This window comes from Ranitomeya imitator, chromosome 6 (assembly GCF_032444005.1).
Source record: "Ranitomeya imitator isolate aRanImi1 chromosome 6, aRanImi1.pri, whole genome shotgun sequence".
Classification (NCBI taxonomy): Eukaryota; Metazoa; Chordata; class Amphibia; order Anura; family Dendrobatidae; genus Ranitomeya; species Ranitomeya imitator.
Window position 1 is genome coordinate 162,045,344 of NC_091287.1, and position 18,936 is coordinate 162,064,279.

General features: G+C 41.0%; 1 protein-coding gene across 2 annotated transcripts in view; it reads left to right on the plus strand.

Moving 5' to 3' along the window:
- POU6F2 (POU class 6 homeobox 2) overlaps positions 1–18,936 on the plus strand; it is an 802,902-nt gene that overhangs the window by 264,143 nt on the left and 519,823 nt on the right. For both annotated transcript variants that reach the window (XM_069730264.1, XM_069730263.1), the window contains exon 2: positions 5,838–5,929. In XM_069730264.1, the coding sequence (XP_069586365.1) occupies positions 5,838–5,929 (92 nt within the window). The remainder of the gene's footprint in view (positions 1–5,837; positions 5,930–18,936) is intronic.

The window sequence follows — 18,936 nt, forward strand, 5'->3', positions numbered from 1 at the left end:
AACTATCCTCTTCACCCCGAAGCCTGCTTTCACCTTCCTAACCAAGCCATTTTTTACAATTCTGACCACTGTCACTTTATAAGGTCATAACTCTAGAACGCTTCAATAGATCTCAGTGATTCTGGGAAAGTTTTCTCGCGACATATTGTACTTTATGATAGTGGTCAAATTTCCTTGATACGACTTGGGTTTATTTGTTAAAAAAATGGAAATTTGCGAAAATGTTGAAAATTTTGCAATTTTGAAACTTTTCATTTTTATGCCCTTAAATCAAAGAGTCATATCAAACAAAATAGTTAATAAATAACATTTCCCACATGTCTACTTTACATAAGCACAATTATGTTTTACAACAAAATTTGCAAAACCTTTTTTTTAGCGAGCACCTCACATTTGAAGTGATTTTGAGGGGCCTATATGACAGAAAATACCCAAAAGTGACAGCATTCTCAAAGCTGCACACCTAAAGGTACTGAAAACCACATTCAAGAAGTTTATCAACCCTTCAGGTGCTTCATGGGAATTTTTAGAATGTGGAAGAAAAAAATAAACATTTACTTTTCTTTCACAAAAAATTTCCTTTGACCTATTTTTTTACTTTCGCAAGGGTAACATGAAAAAATAGACCATACATTTTGTTGTGAAATTTCTCCTGAGCGTGCCGATACTGCATATGTGGGGGAAATCTACTGTTTGGGAACACGGCAGGGCTCAGAAGGGAAGGAGCTCCATTTCACTTTTTGAATGTAAAATTTGCTGGTATAATTAGCAGTTGCCATGTCGCGTTTGTAGAGCCTCTGATGTGCCCAAACAGTGGAAACTCCCCACAAGTGACACCATCTTGGAAACTAGACCCCTTAGAAAACTTATCTAGGTGTGTATTGAGCACCTTGAACCCCCAGGTGCTTCACAGAAGTTTTTAACATTAAGCCGTGAAAATTAAAAAAATCACATTTTTCCCAGATAAATATTTTTTAGCTCCAAATTTTGCATTTTCATAAGGATAACAAGAGAAATTGCTCCATAAAATTTGTTGTGCAATTTCTCCTTAGTACACTGATACCTCATATGTGGGGGAATACTAATGATTGGGCACACGGCAGAGCTTGGAAGGGAAGGAGCATCATTTGACTTTTTGAATCTAAAATATGCTAGAACAATTAGCGGATGCCGTGTCGCATTTGGAGAGCCCCTCATGTGCCTAAACAGTGGAAACCCCCCACAAGTTACACATTTTTGGAAACTAGACCCCTTATGGAACTTATCTAGATCTGTATTGAGCACCTTGAGCCCACAGGTGCTTCACAGAAGTTTATAACGTAGAGCTGTAGAAATAAAAAAAATAACATTTTTACAAAACAAATCTTATTTAGCTCCATATTTTGAATTTTTATAAGGGTAACAGGTAAAATTGCTCAATGCAATTTGTTGTGGAAGTTCTCCTGAGTACATATGTGGGGAAATACTACTGTTTGGGAGCATGGCAGGGCTTGGAAGGGAAGGAGCACTATTTGACTTTTTGAATGTAAAATTTACTGGAATAATTAGCGGACGCCATGTTGCGTTTGGAGAGCATCTGATGTGCCTAAACAGTGGAAACCCCCTCAAGTGACCCCATTTTGGAAATTACACCCCTTTGGGAATTTATTCACAGATGTAGTGATGACTTTGACTTCATGGGTCGTTTCCAGAAACAGGCACCAGTGGATGTTGATGAGTGAAAATTGCAAACTGCAGTTGTAGTGACCAGTGCGCTGTAGTGACCAGTAAGTTACAGTCACCAGTACATTATGCCCAGCTCATGCTTCTGGAGACACTCACCTGTAAATTAAGCAGTAATTCATCACTACAGAAATGCCAAACATGTGGGTGCTAAATGTGGTTTAGGCACATTAAGGCTCAGAAGGGAGGGGGGGCATTTGGATTGGGAGCTAAGAATTTGCTGAACTTCTTTTGGGGAGCGTGAAGCAATTTAGCTTTTCCAGAGCCTTTGTGCTACCAGTAACGTGGAAGACCCCTATATTTCTGTTAACAGGTGACCTGTGGATTTAGTTGAAGCTTTTATTGAGATCAGTTTACATAACGCTAGGTATCACATTTATATGGCGCTCTACGCTGAGCACTTACCGTATATACTCGAGTATAAGCCGACCCGAGTATAAGCCAACCCCCCTAATTTTGCCACTAAATACTGTGAAAACTTAATGACTCGAGTATAAGCCTAGGGAGGAAAATGCAGCAGCTACTGGTAAATTTCAAAAATAAAAATAGATACGAATAAAAGTAAAATTAATTGAGACATCAGTAGTTTAAGTGTTTTTGAATATCCATATTGAATCAGGAGCCCCATATAATGCTTCATAAAGTTCATGGTGGGCCCCATAAGATGCTCCATACACAATACGCCCCATATAATGCTCCATACAGTGTAAGATGGGCTCCATAAGATGCTCCATATTAAAATAAGCCCATATAATGCTGCACAAATGTTGATTATGACCCCATAAGATGCTCCATAGAGATATTTGCCCCGTATAATGCTCCACAAATGCCGATTATGGCCCCATAAGATGCTTCATAGAGATATTTGCCCCATATAATGCTGCACATGGCCCCATAAGGTGATCCATACAGATATTTGCCCCATATAATTCTGCACATAGCCCCATACAGATATTTGCCCCATATAATGCTGCACATAGCCCCATAAGATGCTCCATACAGATATTTGCCCCATACAATGCTGCACATGGCCCCATTAGATGCTCCATATAGATATTTGCCCTATATAATGTGAAGTCCATATTCATTACTCTAATGAGTGGTACCATGTAACCGCTAACTACAGGAAGAAGCTGTCAGCGCCCGGAGAACCAGGGACCACACCAGGAGCAGGTGAGTATTATTAGACAGCTGCCACTTCCCCTCCCCTGCCGACCCCTGGCTATGACTCGAGTATAAGCCGAGAGGGGCAATTTCAGCCTAAAAAAAGGGGCTGAAATTCTCGGCTTATACTCGAGTATATACGGTACTTTGGGGTTTCCATCTAAATCTCAGAGTGACGTGATTCAGATGAAACCCCCAAGGGATCCATTCACTATAATGGGGTAGCAGAGTTGCTCTGGACTCCTTTTTTCATCTGTTCAGTAGTGTCCTTTTCAGAAGTGCACAAAACAGTGGCCAATGGCACTTTTATGCAATTCTAAAAAGACAGACACCGCCAGATCTAAGGTCAGATGGAGTTCACACTGCCTCCATCTGCCTCTTTATAGAGAATCTTCCACCGAAGGTTCTGTCTGAATCACGTATTTCAGAGTTTTACACAGAAACCACGGAGTAAGCGCTCAGCACAGAGTGCAGGATAAAAGTGCGACGTTCCTTACTGCAATCTTTGGGATCAAGAATAAAAAAATCAACAGCATGTGAAAAATTGGTTTTATTTATTTTTTACGCCTTTCCTCATGTGGTATAAGTGATTAGGCAACTTTTTCTTCGGATTACAGCAATACCAGATTTATATCCGGTTTTTATGTTTGGATGCTGTCACACACTAAAAGACGCTTTTTGTTGAGAAAACTAGTTTTTGCATCACCCTATTTTGAAAGCTATAATTTTTTCCTATTTCTGCCAACAGAGTCATGTGAAGGCTTGTTTTTTTAGGGATTTGCCGACGTTTCTATTGGTACCATTTTTGGGCACATGACATTTTTTGATTGTTTTCTATTTCTATTTTTGTGAGACAGAAATTCAGGAAGATGACATTTTCAGTGATACCATTTTTATTTACATCCGTCTTTTTGATCGCGTTTTATTGCACTTTTTGTTTGGCGGTATAATGATAAAGCATTGTTTTTTGCCTCATTTTTTTTATTTTTTATGGTATTATCGTGGCCTTTGATGAGGGCTGTCAGCTGGCACATACAGCTGACACCCACACCTGATCACGTGGCCTCACGCTGAGTGCCGTGCGATCAGTGTACCATACTAGTACTGCTGTTTTCACTTCCCGCAAAGCAGTACTACTACGGCGCATGTCTTGAAGAGGTTAATTTTACATTGGATGGGTATTTTAAAAGACTGTGGATGCTTTGTGAATGGAATTTTTTTTTATACATTTGTTAATTGCTATATTTAGTTAATATAATTACACTATGTTTCAGACTGAAGTCTTCATTACTTCACATCCTGATATGCAGTTTGCAGCCTGATCCAGATAATTCTTATGTGGGAGTGTCCTCCCAGTAATATAGGTTGGATGTGAGATTTGTGTGTAAACTGCATACATGGAGTCACATGGCAGTGTGTACATTGCTCACTGTCATGATTCTTCAGTCTACTGTCACATAGAGTGAATGCTGACTTTTTCTCTTAGACTGCACATCTCCTTCAAAGTAGTTTAACCTCTCTATTCTGTGGAGATCTGTGTATAATCCCCTCTGCCTACTCACTGCTATGTCTAACACTGAAAGAAGGGAATGGGAGAAGAGAGATGTAAAAACCTGGAGTATAAGCTTTGATAGATCTGAAACATTTTTGTGAAAAAAAGACAAAAGAAGTACGCACAAATCTATTTGGCTAAAATTTAACATTAAAAAATCACCCTCCAAATGTTACTTTCCAAAAACTGGGTTTTTTGCTAAAGAATTAAGACCTCTGGAGAGTTTGGATTTGAAAAAGTTTAAAAGTTTAATGTATAACAGTTAAAGGGTAATTATACTTTCAAGTAACTATAAGCTTCCACGTGAGTGCATGAGGAATAACAATATTTCTAACCATTATATCACTTTATTTAGAATTTTCTCTAGATTTATGCTATGCAGGTTTCAATCTCTCAATTTGCAATGACTCTGAGCTGATGTAAGCAGACTATCTGCTATAATGTCTCTAATACCCAGCACAAAGAAAGCTTCTCTACATTCCTTATTTAGCACACAGTCAGAAGCAGCAGCAGCATGGAGGAAATTATACTGTAGAACTGAGCAGTGTAGATGTGAATCCAGCTGTAGGGTAAGGTAAATACTAGTCAGAAAGCTTTGCCGAATCTTTGTCTCTCTCTGCCTGTGTTCTCACTTTCCTCTTCTGTCCTCCTCACCGTTCTGTCCCCATTGAGTATACTAGGCTGCCCCACAGTGAGCTCGCAGTACTTCTTGTCTTGAGCAAGGTAGAGTTGTGCTGTTTTCTCAGAGGGAATAATGGTTTCAGGAGGCGGGGAAAGTTGAAGAAGTATCACTTAGAGAAAAAAAAAAGTTAATTTCTTTGATAACATCTATTACAAGAATTCTTAAATCCATATTATACATATATACATTTAGATGACGTGCAATTAGTGTTATACAGTATAATGCTTGTGATGGGGATAGACATAGTAAAGATGCAGGGATTAGTTTTATTTGCTTACTTGATTATTAGGAAACAAACATGATGATGTTAGCTCATCTATGGTAAAGGAAAACCCGTCTCTCAGTGTTTCTTTATTTTTACAATGTTTAGGAATTACACAAGCTCTCATTCATTGGAGCATGAAGAGAAATGGCACTACACAGTCACGCTGGGAAGTCATGTATGTAAATTGATGGATAATGCGAGCCACATTAGCCGCACTGATGATAGGTTCAGTTTCTCCGCTGTCAGATCGCTGTATCTCCCTGAATGAGTCGGCTGCTCTGAATGAGCATTAGCATAATTTTTGCAGCTGATAAGTGATTTGAGCTCTGGGGTTATTGATAAACCATTTAAGCATATCATTTTCAGCCTGATGCTCCGTGACATCACTAGTGAAATGTAACATGCTGATCTCTGCTTCACATAATGAGACACACGCTCTCCTTACATTGTAGGGGCCAGAGGCAACTCCGTGCCGGCTGAGTCGGGTGCGAATGATCCTCATCACCTCAGCCAATCTCATCCTGGATTCTCGGTTGGGCCTCAGGTAATACAATATCTACAAATCGAGGAATTTGAGAATGATTTCATGCACATTTGTTGGGTTTATTTAGAATGTTTTTTTTCTTCATTCTTTCAAAGGGTTTCTATTGCTGAGGATTTTTATATGACGTAACTTTTACTGCGCCAAAGAGAACAGATTTATGTCATTTTGCTATTTAACTATGCAGAGATGTATTAAGCTTGGTAGACAGAGATCGTAGCTTATCTCAGAGAACATCGGTCACCAGGTAGACTCTTCATGAAATGGTATTGTATAGACTAGTCATTTAATCATAAAATTATAGTCATTTAATTATAAAAGTGAGTGCAAACAAAGTAGCACATCCCATGTAGATTAACTGGTCCACAATTATTCCCTACACTTAAACTTGCTTTCCACTAAAAGAGGACACTATACCTAAATGTAGATATTATACCTAAATGCAGATTATTGTTCCCTGTTATCAGCCATTTCAGACTAGGGACCTTTTTTTCATCTCTGAGGACCACTAGAAACATTTCTGTATGGTAAAATAGGCCTTTGTACTGTGTTTTGGTGCTACTTTAGTTGTTACAAGAATACCTAGGTTATAACTAGATCACAATGTTTCCACAATATAAAGTAGAACTTTCAAGAAGAAGTCATTTTTATCAAAACTTCTAAATGCAAAATACATAAATTGGAAATGTTGAAGACATGTGTCACAACGCTTTTTTCTACATTAAATATGGAAAAGCAGCTTGTTAGACAAAATAGCTCCCTGCGGAGAACATTTGACTGTTAGATAAGTAGCTCACGCTCATTTTTCCAAGCTTGTGTTTAACTGTTTAAACATGATTTTGCAAAGTGACTTTCTTGGTTCCTGTATTGTAAGAGAATATTCACAGATAGAGGTAGTGGTGAAGCAGAACGCCATGCCACAACAGCTCCAAAAGCTACGACTTTGCTGTAGATTCACTCAAATGGTACAGACTGCAGTGGTACAGTAGGTACCAGTGCCTGGATGGACGGGTCAATGTGTCAGTATAAATAATAAAAGTGTAGATCGACAAAGGTCTTGATACATCCTTAGAATAGCCCAATGATTCCCAGACTGTGAGGCTGGCCTCACTGGTGAGATACCCGCGTGTTGTTGGTAGGGTGAAGCAGTTTTCATAGAAGTAATTAATTACGTGTCCTTTCTTTGACTTAGGCAAAATTTAGTTTATCAACTCCATTGACTAATATTATATTTGAGACGTTGCATTGGAGACCAAAAGAAAAAATTGAGAGCTACTTTCAATTTTTAGTTTAGTCATCCACTGCCAATGGTGAGCTTCAAACATTATCTTGGTCTTTAGGAGGGGCCATGTCATTGTCTTGGTTTGCCTGATGAGGCCAAAGTAGATAATATGGAGAAACCGTGGTATAGATATTAATATACTGTAGTGCAGGAGAATTTATCTAAAAACAAGTGGAAATTTAGTACAAATGTCAGTGTTAGATTAAGTTTACGCCATATTACGGCCCCAGATGACTGTAACTGTAAAATTGATATTTTAGTTAAAGAATATTATATCTATTATATTATTTAAATTATTTAAAAGAAGTAAAAGAAAGTTAAGAAGGATGATCTCTTTATGCTGCGTGATTGTGTAATATTTCTTATTTTTGAACAAGGATGGAACAACATTTTAGAGCATGTCTGTTGTTCCTGTTTGTTTAATCCTATTAAAGGATTGTCCAGGACACAAAAATTGAGATCAGTGGGGTTCTGAAACTTTCCACCCACACCGATTAGCTAAACTTTGCTTGGTTGTCCGATATATGCAATGTACACGGAAACACATACAGTAGCAGACATGGATGTTTTTTAGTGATCACTGTCAGGTACTGCAGCTATCTCCTATTCAATTAAATAGACTATAACTCAGTGTTCCCCAAGTCCGGTCCTCAAGAGCCACCAACAGGTCATGTTTTTAGGATTTCCTTAGTATTGCACAGGTGATAATTGCATCACCTGGACAGGCAAGCATTCAATGACCTGTGCAATATTAAGGAAATCCTCAAAACATGACCTGTTGGTGGCTCTTGAGGACAGGAGTTGAGGAACACTGCTATAACTCATTCAAGTGAATAAGAAATAAGGTTCCTTTTTCAGCTGTGGACAAAAAAACAATGCTATGTTCAGATTTGTACATTGTTTATATTCAGCAACCAAATAAATTTCAGCTTATCGGTGGGGTGTCTGGGGCATCAGGCCTGGTGTCAGGAAGGGCAGCAAGCAACTTCTCTCCAAGAAACACATTAACTCCTTTCCAACATCGGGCGTAATACTACGCCGATGTCGGACTCCCCCTGTTTGGTGCTGGCTCCGGCGCTGAGCCCACCCCTTTCCGGGCACATGACAGCTGATGTATACAGCTGACATATGCCCGCAACCGCCACGGGTGGAATCGCGATCCACCCACCGCTGTTAACTAGTTCAATAATACTGTTAATCTCTGACAGTGGCATTTAACTTGCGCTTCCGGCAAGCACACCAGAAATCCCGCACATCAGGGACCCCGTCACGTGATCACAGGTCACCGATGGGTTGGCATGACAACCAGAGATCTCCAGCAGAACTCTATGGTTGCCAATGCTGGATTGCTATGAGTGCCACCTGGTGGTCGGTGCTCATAGTAAGTGAGCATTTCTGCTACATGCAGACGATCTGATCATCGCCTGTATGTAGCAGAGCCGATCAAAGTACTGCAGCTTCTAGTCTGCCATGGAGACTATTGAAGCATGCAAAAAGTAAAAAAAAGTTTTTAAAAATATTAAAAAATATAAAAATTCAAATCTTTCCCCTTTCGCCTCATTCACAATAAAAAAATCAAACATACACATACAGCTCTAGCAAAAATTAAGAGACCACTGCAAAATGTTCAGTTTGTCTGATTTTTCTCTTTATAGGTACCGTATATATTCGAGTATAAGCTGACCTGAGTATAAGCCAAGACCCCTAATTTTGCCACAAAAAAATGGGAAAACTTAATGACTCGAGTATAAGCCTAGGGTAGAAAATGCAGCAGCTACTGGTAAATTTGAAAAATAAAAATAGATACCAATAAAAGTAAAATTAATTGAGACATCAGCAGTTTAAGTGTTTTTGAATATCCATATTGAATCAGGAGCCCCATATAATGCTCCATACAGTTCATGATGGGCCCCATAAGATGCTCCATACAAAATACGCCACATATAATTCTCCATACAGTTTATGAGGGGCCCCATAAGATGCTCCATATTAAAATATGCCCCATACAATGCTGTACAAATTTTGATTATGGCCCCATAAGATGCTCCATAGACACATTTGCCCCATGTAATGCTCCACAAATGCTGATTATGGCCCCATAAGATACTCCATAGAGATATTTGCCCCATATAATGCTGCACATGGCCCCATAAGATGCTCCATAGAGATATTTGCCCCATATAATGCTGCACAAATGCGGATTATGGCCCCATAAGATGCTCCATAGAGATATTTGCCCCATATAATGCTGAACATGGCCCCATAAGATGCTCCATACAGATATTTGCCCCATATAATGCTGCACATGGCCCCATACCGATAATTGCCCCATATAATGCTGCACATGGCCCAATACAGATATTTGCCACATATAATGCTGAACATGGCCCCATAAGATGCTCCATACAGATATTTGCCCCATATAATGCTGCACATGGCCCCATACAGATATTTGCCACATATAATGCTGCACATGGCCCCATACAGATATTTGCCCCATATAATGCTGCACATGGCCCCATACAGATTTTTTCCCCATATAATGCTGCACATGGCCCCATAAGATACTCCATACAGACATTTGCCCCATACGCTGTTGCTGCGATTAAAAAAAAATCACATACTCACCTCTCAGGTCCCCGGCACTTGCTATATTCACCTGCTCCCCGTTCCACCGATGGGCACCGCTGTGTCTTCCCCGTCCTCTGCACTGACTGTTCAGGCAGAAGGCGGCGTGCACTAATCGCATCGTCGCGCCCTCTGACCTGAGCATCACTGGAGAGGACGCAGAAGACGGAGCGGCGCCGACGGTGGAACGGGGAACAGGTGAATATCGCGCACTGCGTTATACTCACCTGCTCCTGGCGCGATCCCTGCACGTCTGTTCCCTGGCAGCTTCTTCCTGTAGTGAGCAGTCACATGGTACCGCTCATTAAAGTAATGAATATGTGGCTCCACCCTTATGGGAGTGGAGTCGGGTCCATATTCATTACTGTAATGAGCGGTACCATGTGACCTCTCACTACAGGAAGAAGCTGCCAGTGCCCGGGAACCAGGGACATGAAGGGGCGTTGCCAGGATCAGGTGAGTATTATTACCCCACTGCAGCTCCCCCTCCCCTGCCGACCCCTGGGAATGACTATAAGCCGAGAGGGGAAATTTCAGCCTATATAAATGGGCTGAAATTCTCGGCTTATACTCGAGTATATACAGTATATTTTTTGAGTAAAATGTAAATTGTTCTTTTAGTCTATAAACTTCTGATAACATGTCTCCAGTAGGGTTGAGCGAAACGGGTCGAAAATATTCAAAAGTCGCCGACTTTTGGCAAGGTCGGGTTTCATGAAACCCGACCCGACCCCTGTGTGGGGTCGGCCATGAAGTCGGCGATCTTTTGAATCTAGAATCGGAATTCCGATACCGATTCCCAATATGTTTAAGATATCGGGAATTGGTATTGGAATTCAGATTTAAGTGTAAAATAAAGAATTAAAATAAAAAATATCGCAATACTTACCCTCTGACGCGCCCTGGTACTAACCGGGAACCTTCCTTCCTTAGAATCAGCCTTCCAGGACCTTGCGGTGACGTCGCGGCTAAAATATGGATCGCAGGGCCTGAAGGAGAGTTTCCGCTCCTTCAGACCCTGGGAACCATGGAAACCCAATGCACTGCATTGGGTTTCGAGTTTCGGCCGACCCCAACTTTTTTATAGGATCGGCCGATTTCACTCGACCCGACTTTTGAAAAAGTCGGGTTTCGTGAAACCCGACCCGATCCTATAAAAGTAAAGGTCGCTCAACCCTAGTCTCCAGTGCTTTCAGATCTCAAATAATGCAAAGAAAACAAGTTCATAATCATTTAGAAACAACAATACTAATGTTTAAACTCAAGAAGAGTTCAAAAATCAATATCTTGTGGAATAATCATGATTTTTAATCACAGCTTTCATACATCTTGGCATGCTTTCCACAAGTCTTTCACACTACTTCTGGCGCAAAAATGTAAGCAGTTCTTCTTTGTTTGACGGCTTGTGACTATCCATCATCCTCTTGATTACATTCCAGAGGTTTTCAATGGGATTCTGACCTGGAGATTGTGCTGCCCATGACAGGGTTTTGATGTGGTGGGCTCTTAATTTTTGCCGAGCTGTATTTTGTATTGCCGTGTTCAGAATTGCCCAATCTATCAACATAAAAAATTAACCCAATCGCTAAACAGTGCAATGTGAAAAATGCCAAAACGCCAGAATTACGTTATTTTTGTCGCTGCAACTTTGCATTAAAATGCAATAATGGGTGATCAAAAAATCGTATCTGCACGAAAATGGTATAATTAAAAACGTCAGCTCAAAATGGGTATCAGAAAATGGTGCAATTTTTTTTGTTTAACAAACTTTTGAAAAAATTTTCACCACTTAAATAAACAAAAACCTATGCATGTTTGGTGTCTATGAACTTATAATGACCTGGAAAATCACAATGGCAGGTCAGTTTTAGCATTTAGTGAATATGGTAAAAAAGAACCCAAAAAACAACTATGGGATTGCACTTTTTTTTGCAATTTCATATGTTAAAACTGTAGAGCCGACAGTGCTTGGAGACAGTGTGTGACGTCACAAAAAAGGGGAGCCGTGTACTCCCCAAAACGCGTTGGAATGCTTTTTGGTCCTTCTCGTATTGCTTTTTGTGATGTCACACGCCATCTCTAAGCACTGTCGGCCATTTTCCTGCCGGGTACCCAGGGACGCTACCGGCCGGAGTACTCCTGGCTCTACACTGCAGATTCCTGTCCCATAGAGAAACTTAATGTTTCAATTCGCCACACTCTCCATACATTCACTCAAAGTGGCAAGCCGGTCTTTTCTACCAGCAGCTTGGAGAGTCACAATGTCAGCGAGCTACAGTGTCAGCAGCATGTGCAAACACGGTATGTAAACTCATCCTGTTAGTAATATCAATTGGCACACATTGTACCGGATTTCCACTTTGCATGTTTTATTCATCTAACATTTGCACCATTGCTTTTTTGGGGGTATAAAGAATTTAAAGCAATTTTTCTAAGTTTATTAGCAAGACAGATCACTATTTAATCACCCTCATTACTCAAAAAAAGGATTGGCAAACAAAAGCAAAGAAATTGTGATACATGCTAAGCACCGATTGGGCAACAATGGGATGCCATCAGTCAGGATTCAGGGCAAATTGCAGAAGTTTTGAAATATTATGATCAACCTTGTAAATTTTGAGCGTTTTGTTTTGCACAAATTTGATGTACTTCGCAATAAATCTTCAAAAACTTATAAAATGCTGATAATTGTACTTCAGTAATAATTTAAAGATGTACAAAATTATGTGTCAGTCTCAAAACTTTGACATGACTGTATACGTTGATAATAATACCTTGTCTGGAAATCTGGAAAACTTTCTGTTACCAACTGGATTGCATATCTCAATTAAAAGTCTCGTACAAACTTCTAACATAGCTGCCCTGAGCCTTCGTTGATCATCACTGGGGTGATTCATCTGTCCCACAGTAGTCATCTTTATGACATTCATATTTTATGATGTTCATTCTATGGAATTTTTGTACTAATTCCATTCATGGTACTGTAAGCAGGTTACTTGGATGCAACAGCGCAGACAATGAGGAGACATTGGTACTTAGCCAAAACTATTTATTAACCCCTTAATGACCGCCAATACGTCTTTTAACTGACCTGAGATATAAGAGAATAGCCTCCCCATACAGATGACAATCCAGCATCTGTCGGTTGTACACTATAGCTGACAACTTGCTGTACCAGCCACGATCAGTATTTTCACCATCTAAATCTGTTTAACCCCTTAGATGCTGCTGTCAATAGTGACTACATCATTATAAATGGTTAACAGAGTGTGGGGGCTTCTTCTTTGTCACAATTGGTGCCCTCAGATCATGATTTTGTTGTCCTGATGTTTGCGATGGCAATTCATGACCAAATAGTGGCCTTAGAGTCTGACGGCTGTAGTAATCTGTTTAGAAGTTAGCAACATTTAGGTGGTAAAAATACACATTTTCATTTCTGTCATACCACTTTGCATTAATTCCTGTAAAGCACCTGAAGGGTTAATAAACTACCTGACAGCAGTTTTCAATATGTTTAGGGGTGCTGTTTTTAAAATGGTATCACGTTTGTGGGTTTCCCAATATATGGGACCCCTAAAGTCACTTCAAACATGGATAAGTCCCTAAAAAAATAAATTTTGTAAATTTCTTTGAAAAAATGAAAAATTGCTGCTACATTTTTAAACCTCCTAAAATGCTAACAAAATAAAATAACATTTTACAAATGGTGCTGATGTAAAGCAGACATGTGGGAAATGTTATTTATTAATGGTTTGCTGTTGTATGACTATCTGGATTAAAGGGATAATCATTCAAATTTAGAAAATTGCTAATTTTTTAACATTTTTCTCAAATTTTTGATATTTTTTTATAAATAAACAAAAAATGTTGAACAAAATTTATCATTATCATAAAGTATAATGTGTCACGAAAAAACAATCTCAAAATCACTGGGATTTGTTGAAGCGTTGCAGAGTTATTACCACATAAAGTGACACTGGCCAGATTTCAAAAATTTGGCTCGGTCACTAAGGGGTTAAACTAACACATAAAGGAAAGTCTATTTATATGTGTTAGGGCTGGCGGAACGCACCGAGTAAATATAGAGATGTTATTTGGTGCGTTCGCAGCCCGGGGTCCACTGTGCAGGAATAGAACCTGCTGCTGGCAAACAGCGGCACGATATGGCGGTAGAAGCGAACTCTGTTGCTTCACAGAGTCGCTATAAGGAAAGGACTGTGTCCTGTTAAACTCCACAGGAATACACAGTAACTGCTGAGCAGATAGCAGCTTGTGGTCACGCAGTCCAGGAGGCAAACATACAATCTCCTCACCGGTGGAGCCGGTATTCTAGTGGCTTATTTCAGCCGGGGCCCTGTAACCAAACACACAATCTCCTCACCGGAGGTGCCGGTATTCTAGTGGCTTATTTCAGCCGGGTCCCTGAATACACACAAGCGTGACCACAGTGGCGCAAAACTCATGTCATGCATTGATACTAGCGCATGGCCGTGCGGCCATGTGAGCCTTATATAGCTGCAGCAAGAAAAAGACCTTCCTAGAAGGACCAATGAGAGACTGCCATAACTGAGCATGTGACCCTAGATCTCCACTGAGAGATCTTACCATGGGCATGCTCAGTGTGTGAAAAGCAGGAGTTAGTCCTAGCAGCAATAGGACCTTCCTACCATGTGACCCTCGATCTCCACTGAGAGATCTTACTCAGGGCATGCTCAGAATGAGAAAAGCAGGACTTAGTCGCAGAAGCGTCTGCTCGCCGCTGCCCAGCACTGACTTCAATGGCAGAAGCAGGAAAGGCAGCAGTAACTCTTTGTACAGAGTGGGACTGAGCAAGACGCTTGGACTGACGTCTCCGCTGAGCAGTCACAACTGCGGCAGGAGAGGAATGGGAGACCGCAGCGGAGATGGCCCGAGATTCCCCCTGTGCAGAGGCGGGAACTCGACTCCTAACAATATGTGTGTATATATAAATATATATAGTACAGACTGAAAGTTTGGACACACCTTCTCATTTAACCCCTTTCTGACCTCGGATGGGACAGTACATCTGAGGTCAGATACCCCGCTTTGATGCAGGGCGGGGAGCACGCATCAAAGCCGAGACATGTGAGCTGTTTTGAACAGCTGACATGTACCCGCAATAGCAGCCGGTGAAATCGCGATTCACCCGCCGCTATTAACTAGTTAAATGCCGCTGTCAAACGCTGACAGCGGCATTTAACCGGCGCATCCGGCCGGAAATGAGCGCATCGCCGACCCCGTCACATGATCGGGGGGCAGCGATGCTTCTGCAGAGTAACCATAGAGGTCCTTGAGACCTCTATGGTTACTGATCCTGGCCTGCTGTGAGCACCACCCAGTGGTCAGCACTCAAAGCACACCTGGAATTCAGCTACATAGCAGCGATCTGATGATTGCTGCTATGTAGCAGAGGCGATCGAGTTGTGCCAGCTTCTAGCCTCCTATGGAGGCTATTGAAGCTTGGCAAAAGTAAAAAAAAAAGTGAAAAAAATAAAAAAAATATAAAAGTTTAAATCACCCCCCTTTCGCCCCATTCAAAATAAATCAATAAAAAAAGCAACAACACATATTTGGTACTGCCACATTCAGAATCGCCCGATCTATCAATAAAAAAAAGGATTAACCTGATCGCTAAATGGCGTAGAGAGAAAAAAATTTGAAACGCCAGAATTATATTTTTTTGGTCACCGCGACATTGCATTGAAATGCAATAATGGGCGATCAAAAGAACGTATCTGCACCAAAATGGTATCATTAAAAACGCCGGCTCGGCATGCAAAAAATAAGCCCTCAAATTACCCCAGATCATGAAAAATGGAAAAGCTACGGGTATCGGAAAATGGCGCAATTATTTTATTTTTTTTAGCAAAGTTTGGAATTTTTTTTCACTACTTAGATAAAAAATGACCTACACATGTTAGGTGTCTATGAACTCGTACTGACCTGGAGAATCATAATGGCATGTCATTTTTAGCATTTAGTGAACCTAGCAAAAAGCCAATTAAAAAACAAGTGTGGGACTGCACTTTTTTTGCAATTTCACCGCACTTGGAATTTTTTTCTTGTTTTCTAGTACACGACATGCTAAAACCAATGATGTTGTTCAAAAGTACAACCTGTTTTGCAAAAAATAAGCCCTCACATGGCCATATTGACAGAAAAAAAAAGTTATGACTCTGGGAAGGAGGGGAGCGAAAAACAAACACGGAAAAACGGAAAATCCCAAAGTCGTGAAGGGGTTAAAGATTTTTTTCTGTATTTTCATGGCTATGAAAATTGTACATTCACAATGAAGGCATCAAACCTATGAATTAACACATGTGGAATTATATACTTAACAAAAAAGTGTGAAACAACTGAAAATATGTCTTATATTCTAGGTTCTTCAAAGTTGCCACCTTTTGCTTTGAAGACTGCTTTGCACACACTTTGCATTCTCTTGATGAGTTTCAAGAGGTAGTCACCGGGAATGGTTTTCACTTCACAGGTGTGCCCTGTCAGGTTTAATAAGTGGGATTTCTTGCCAAATACAGTAAATGGGGTTGGGACCATCAGTTATGTTGTGCAGAAGTCTGGTGGATACACAGCTGATTGTCCTACTAAATAGACTGTTAGAATTTGTATTATGGCAAAAAAAAAGCAGCTAAATAAAGAAAAACGAGTGGCCATCATTACTTTAAGAAATGAAGGTCAGTCAGTCAGAAAAATTGGGAAAACTTTGAAAGTGTCCCCAAGTGGAGTGGCAAAAACCATTAAGCGCTACAAAGACACTGGCTGATATGAGGACCGCCCCAGGAAAGGAAGACCAAGAGTCACCTCTGCTTCTGAGGATAAGTTTATCTGAGTTACCAGCCTCAGAAATCGCAGGTTAACATCTGCTCAGATTAGAGACCAGGTCAATGCCACACAGAGTTCTAGGAGCAGACACATTTCTACAACAACTGTTAAGAGGAGACTTTGTGCAGCAGGCCTTCATGGTAAAATATCTGCTAGGAAACCACTGCTAAGGACAGGCAACAAGCAGAAGAGACTTGTTTGGGCTAAAGAACACAAGGAATGGATATTAGACCAGTGGAAATCTGTGCTTTGGTCTGATGAGTCCAAATTTGATATGTTTGGTTCCAACCACCGTGTCTTTGATCAACACAGAAAAGGTGAACGGATGGACGCCTGGTTCCCACCGTGAAGCATGGAGGAGGAGGTGTGATGGTGTGGGGGTGCTTTGCTGGTGAAGGCATACTGAACCACAAAGGCTACCACAGCACCTTGCAGTGGCAAGCTATTCCATCTGGTTTGCGTTTAGTTGGACCATCATTTATTTTTCAACAGGACAATGGCCCCAAATACACCTCCAGGCTGTGTAAGGGCTATTTGACCAAGAAGGAGAGTGATGGGGTGCTACGCCAGATGACCTGGCCTCCACAGTCACCAGACCTGAACCCAATCTAGATGATTTGGGGTGAGCTGGACCGCAGAGTGAAGGGAAAAGTGCCAACAAGTGCTTAGCATCTCTGAGAACTCCTTCTAGATTGTTAGAAGAACATTCCCGGTGACTACCTCTTGAAGCTCATCAAGAGAATGCCAAGAGTGTGCAAAGCAGTCATCAAAGCAAAATTTGGCTACTTTGAAGACCCTAGAATATAAGACATATTGTCAGTTGTTTCACACTTTTTTGTTAAGTATATAATTCAACATGTGTTAATTCATAGTTTTGATGCCTTCAGTGTGAATATACAATTTTCATAGTCATGAAAATTCAGAAAAATCTTTAAATGAGAAGGTGTGTCCAAACTTGTGGTCTGTACTGTATATATATATATATATGTCTATGTCTCCACTTCACGGGTGTCACTGTCAGTATTGGGCCCATCTCTGTCATAATCTCTGTAAAGTCCTCTGATCCTTACACTGGCCCTAGAGGGGTTCACTGGTATTTCAGCTCGGCTGTAAGTTCTAGTTATGTGAATCCCAGTGCATGCAGAGTGCTGGTCACACTGGCCATCTCCATTCCCTGAAGCACAGCTCCAGCCCAAACCCTGTATCGTACAGCTATACTGGAAGTTCCAACAGGAACTGTCCTCTGCTACCGCCAGGTCACCTCACAAGATTGTTTAGAATCTGGTCACTGGCTTCTACTGGCGCTGCTTACAGACTTCTGCTGGTATAATCACAGACTTCTACTGGCGCTGCTCACAGACATCTACTGGAGCTGGTAACAAACTTCTACTGGCACTGCTCTCAGACTTCTACTGGCACTGGTCAAAGACTTCTACTGACGCTGGTCACAGACTTCCTCACAGCTGAGGCCTTCTTCGGTTTCTGACCACTCGCAGACCCTTCTGTGGCGATAGTGGCTGTAAGCCCACCTAACAGCCACACGACCGGTGTTGGTATAGGTTCTGCCACCAACTATCTCATCTTGACCAGACCAGATCTTTGGTATTTAGTAACTGCAGCACAGGTGTCACCTGACCTGGTGTCGTCATCAAAACTCTTCCTGTGGAAACATAGGTTCCAACTACTGTAATAGGTTCCTACTAGTGTAATTCTTTTTTTTTCTTTCACTTTCGCCTTTAACCAGCAACTGGGGGTGTTCCCTTGCAATTACTCAGCTAGGTATCAACTTCAACTATATTCTTCTCTCTTGTCCACTTCCTTAGAGTATATGTAATCCATGTCTGATAGGTAGTAGCTTGGCTGCCTTGACCCTCATTGAAAAGATTAGCAGTTGCACTAGGAAATTACTGTTCCACTGAAAGGATTTTTCTCTATTTGTTTCAGTTTCCTTACTTCCTTGTTTCACTTCCACTGCCCAATATATTTTAGCCGGCTAAACCCCCTGCCCTGACACGCCTCCTGAAGAAGCGGTGTGAAACGCGCGTCGGGGCAGAGGGACGCCGAGGTTTACCCCTTAGTGACTGACTGACAGGTAACTTACTATCTTATATCATTCGGATGTTTATGCCTTTCTATGGGGGCCCATGGCTCTCCTGGGATACTGGGAGTATAAGCGTTCAGCTATCCAGTTTTATGTATACTTATAGCCAGGTCGGCATACGTATAATTGACCAGGATATAC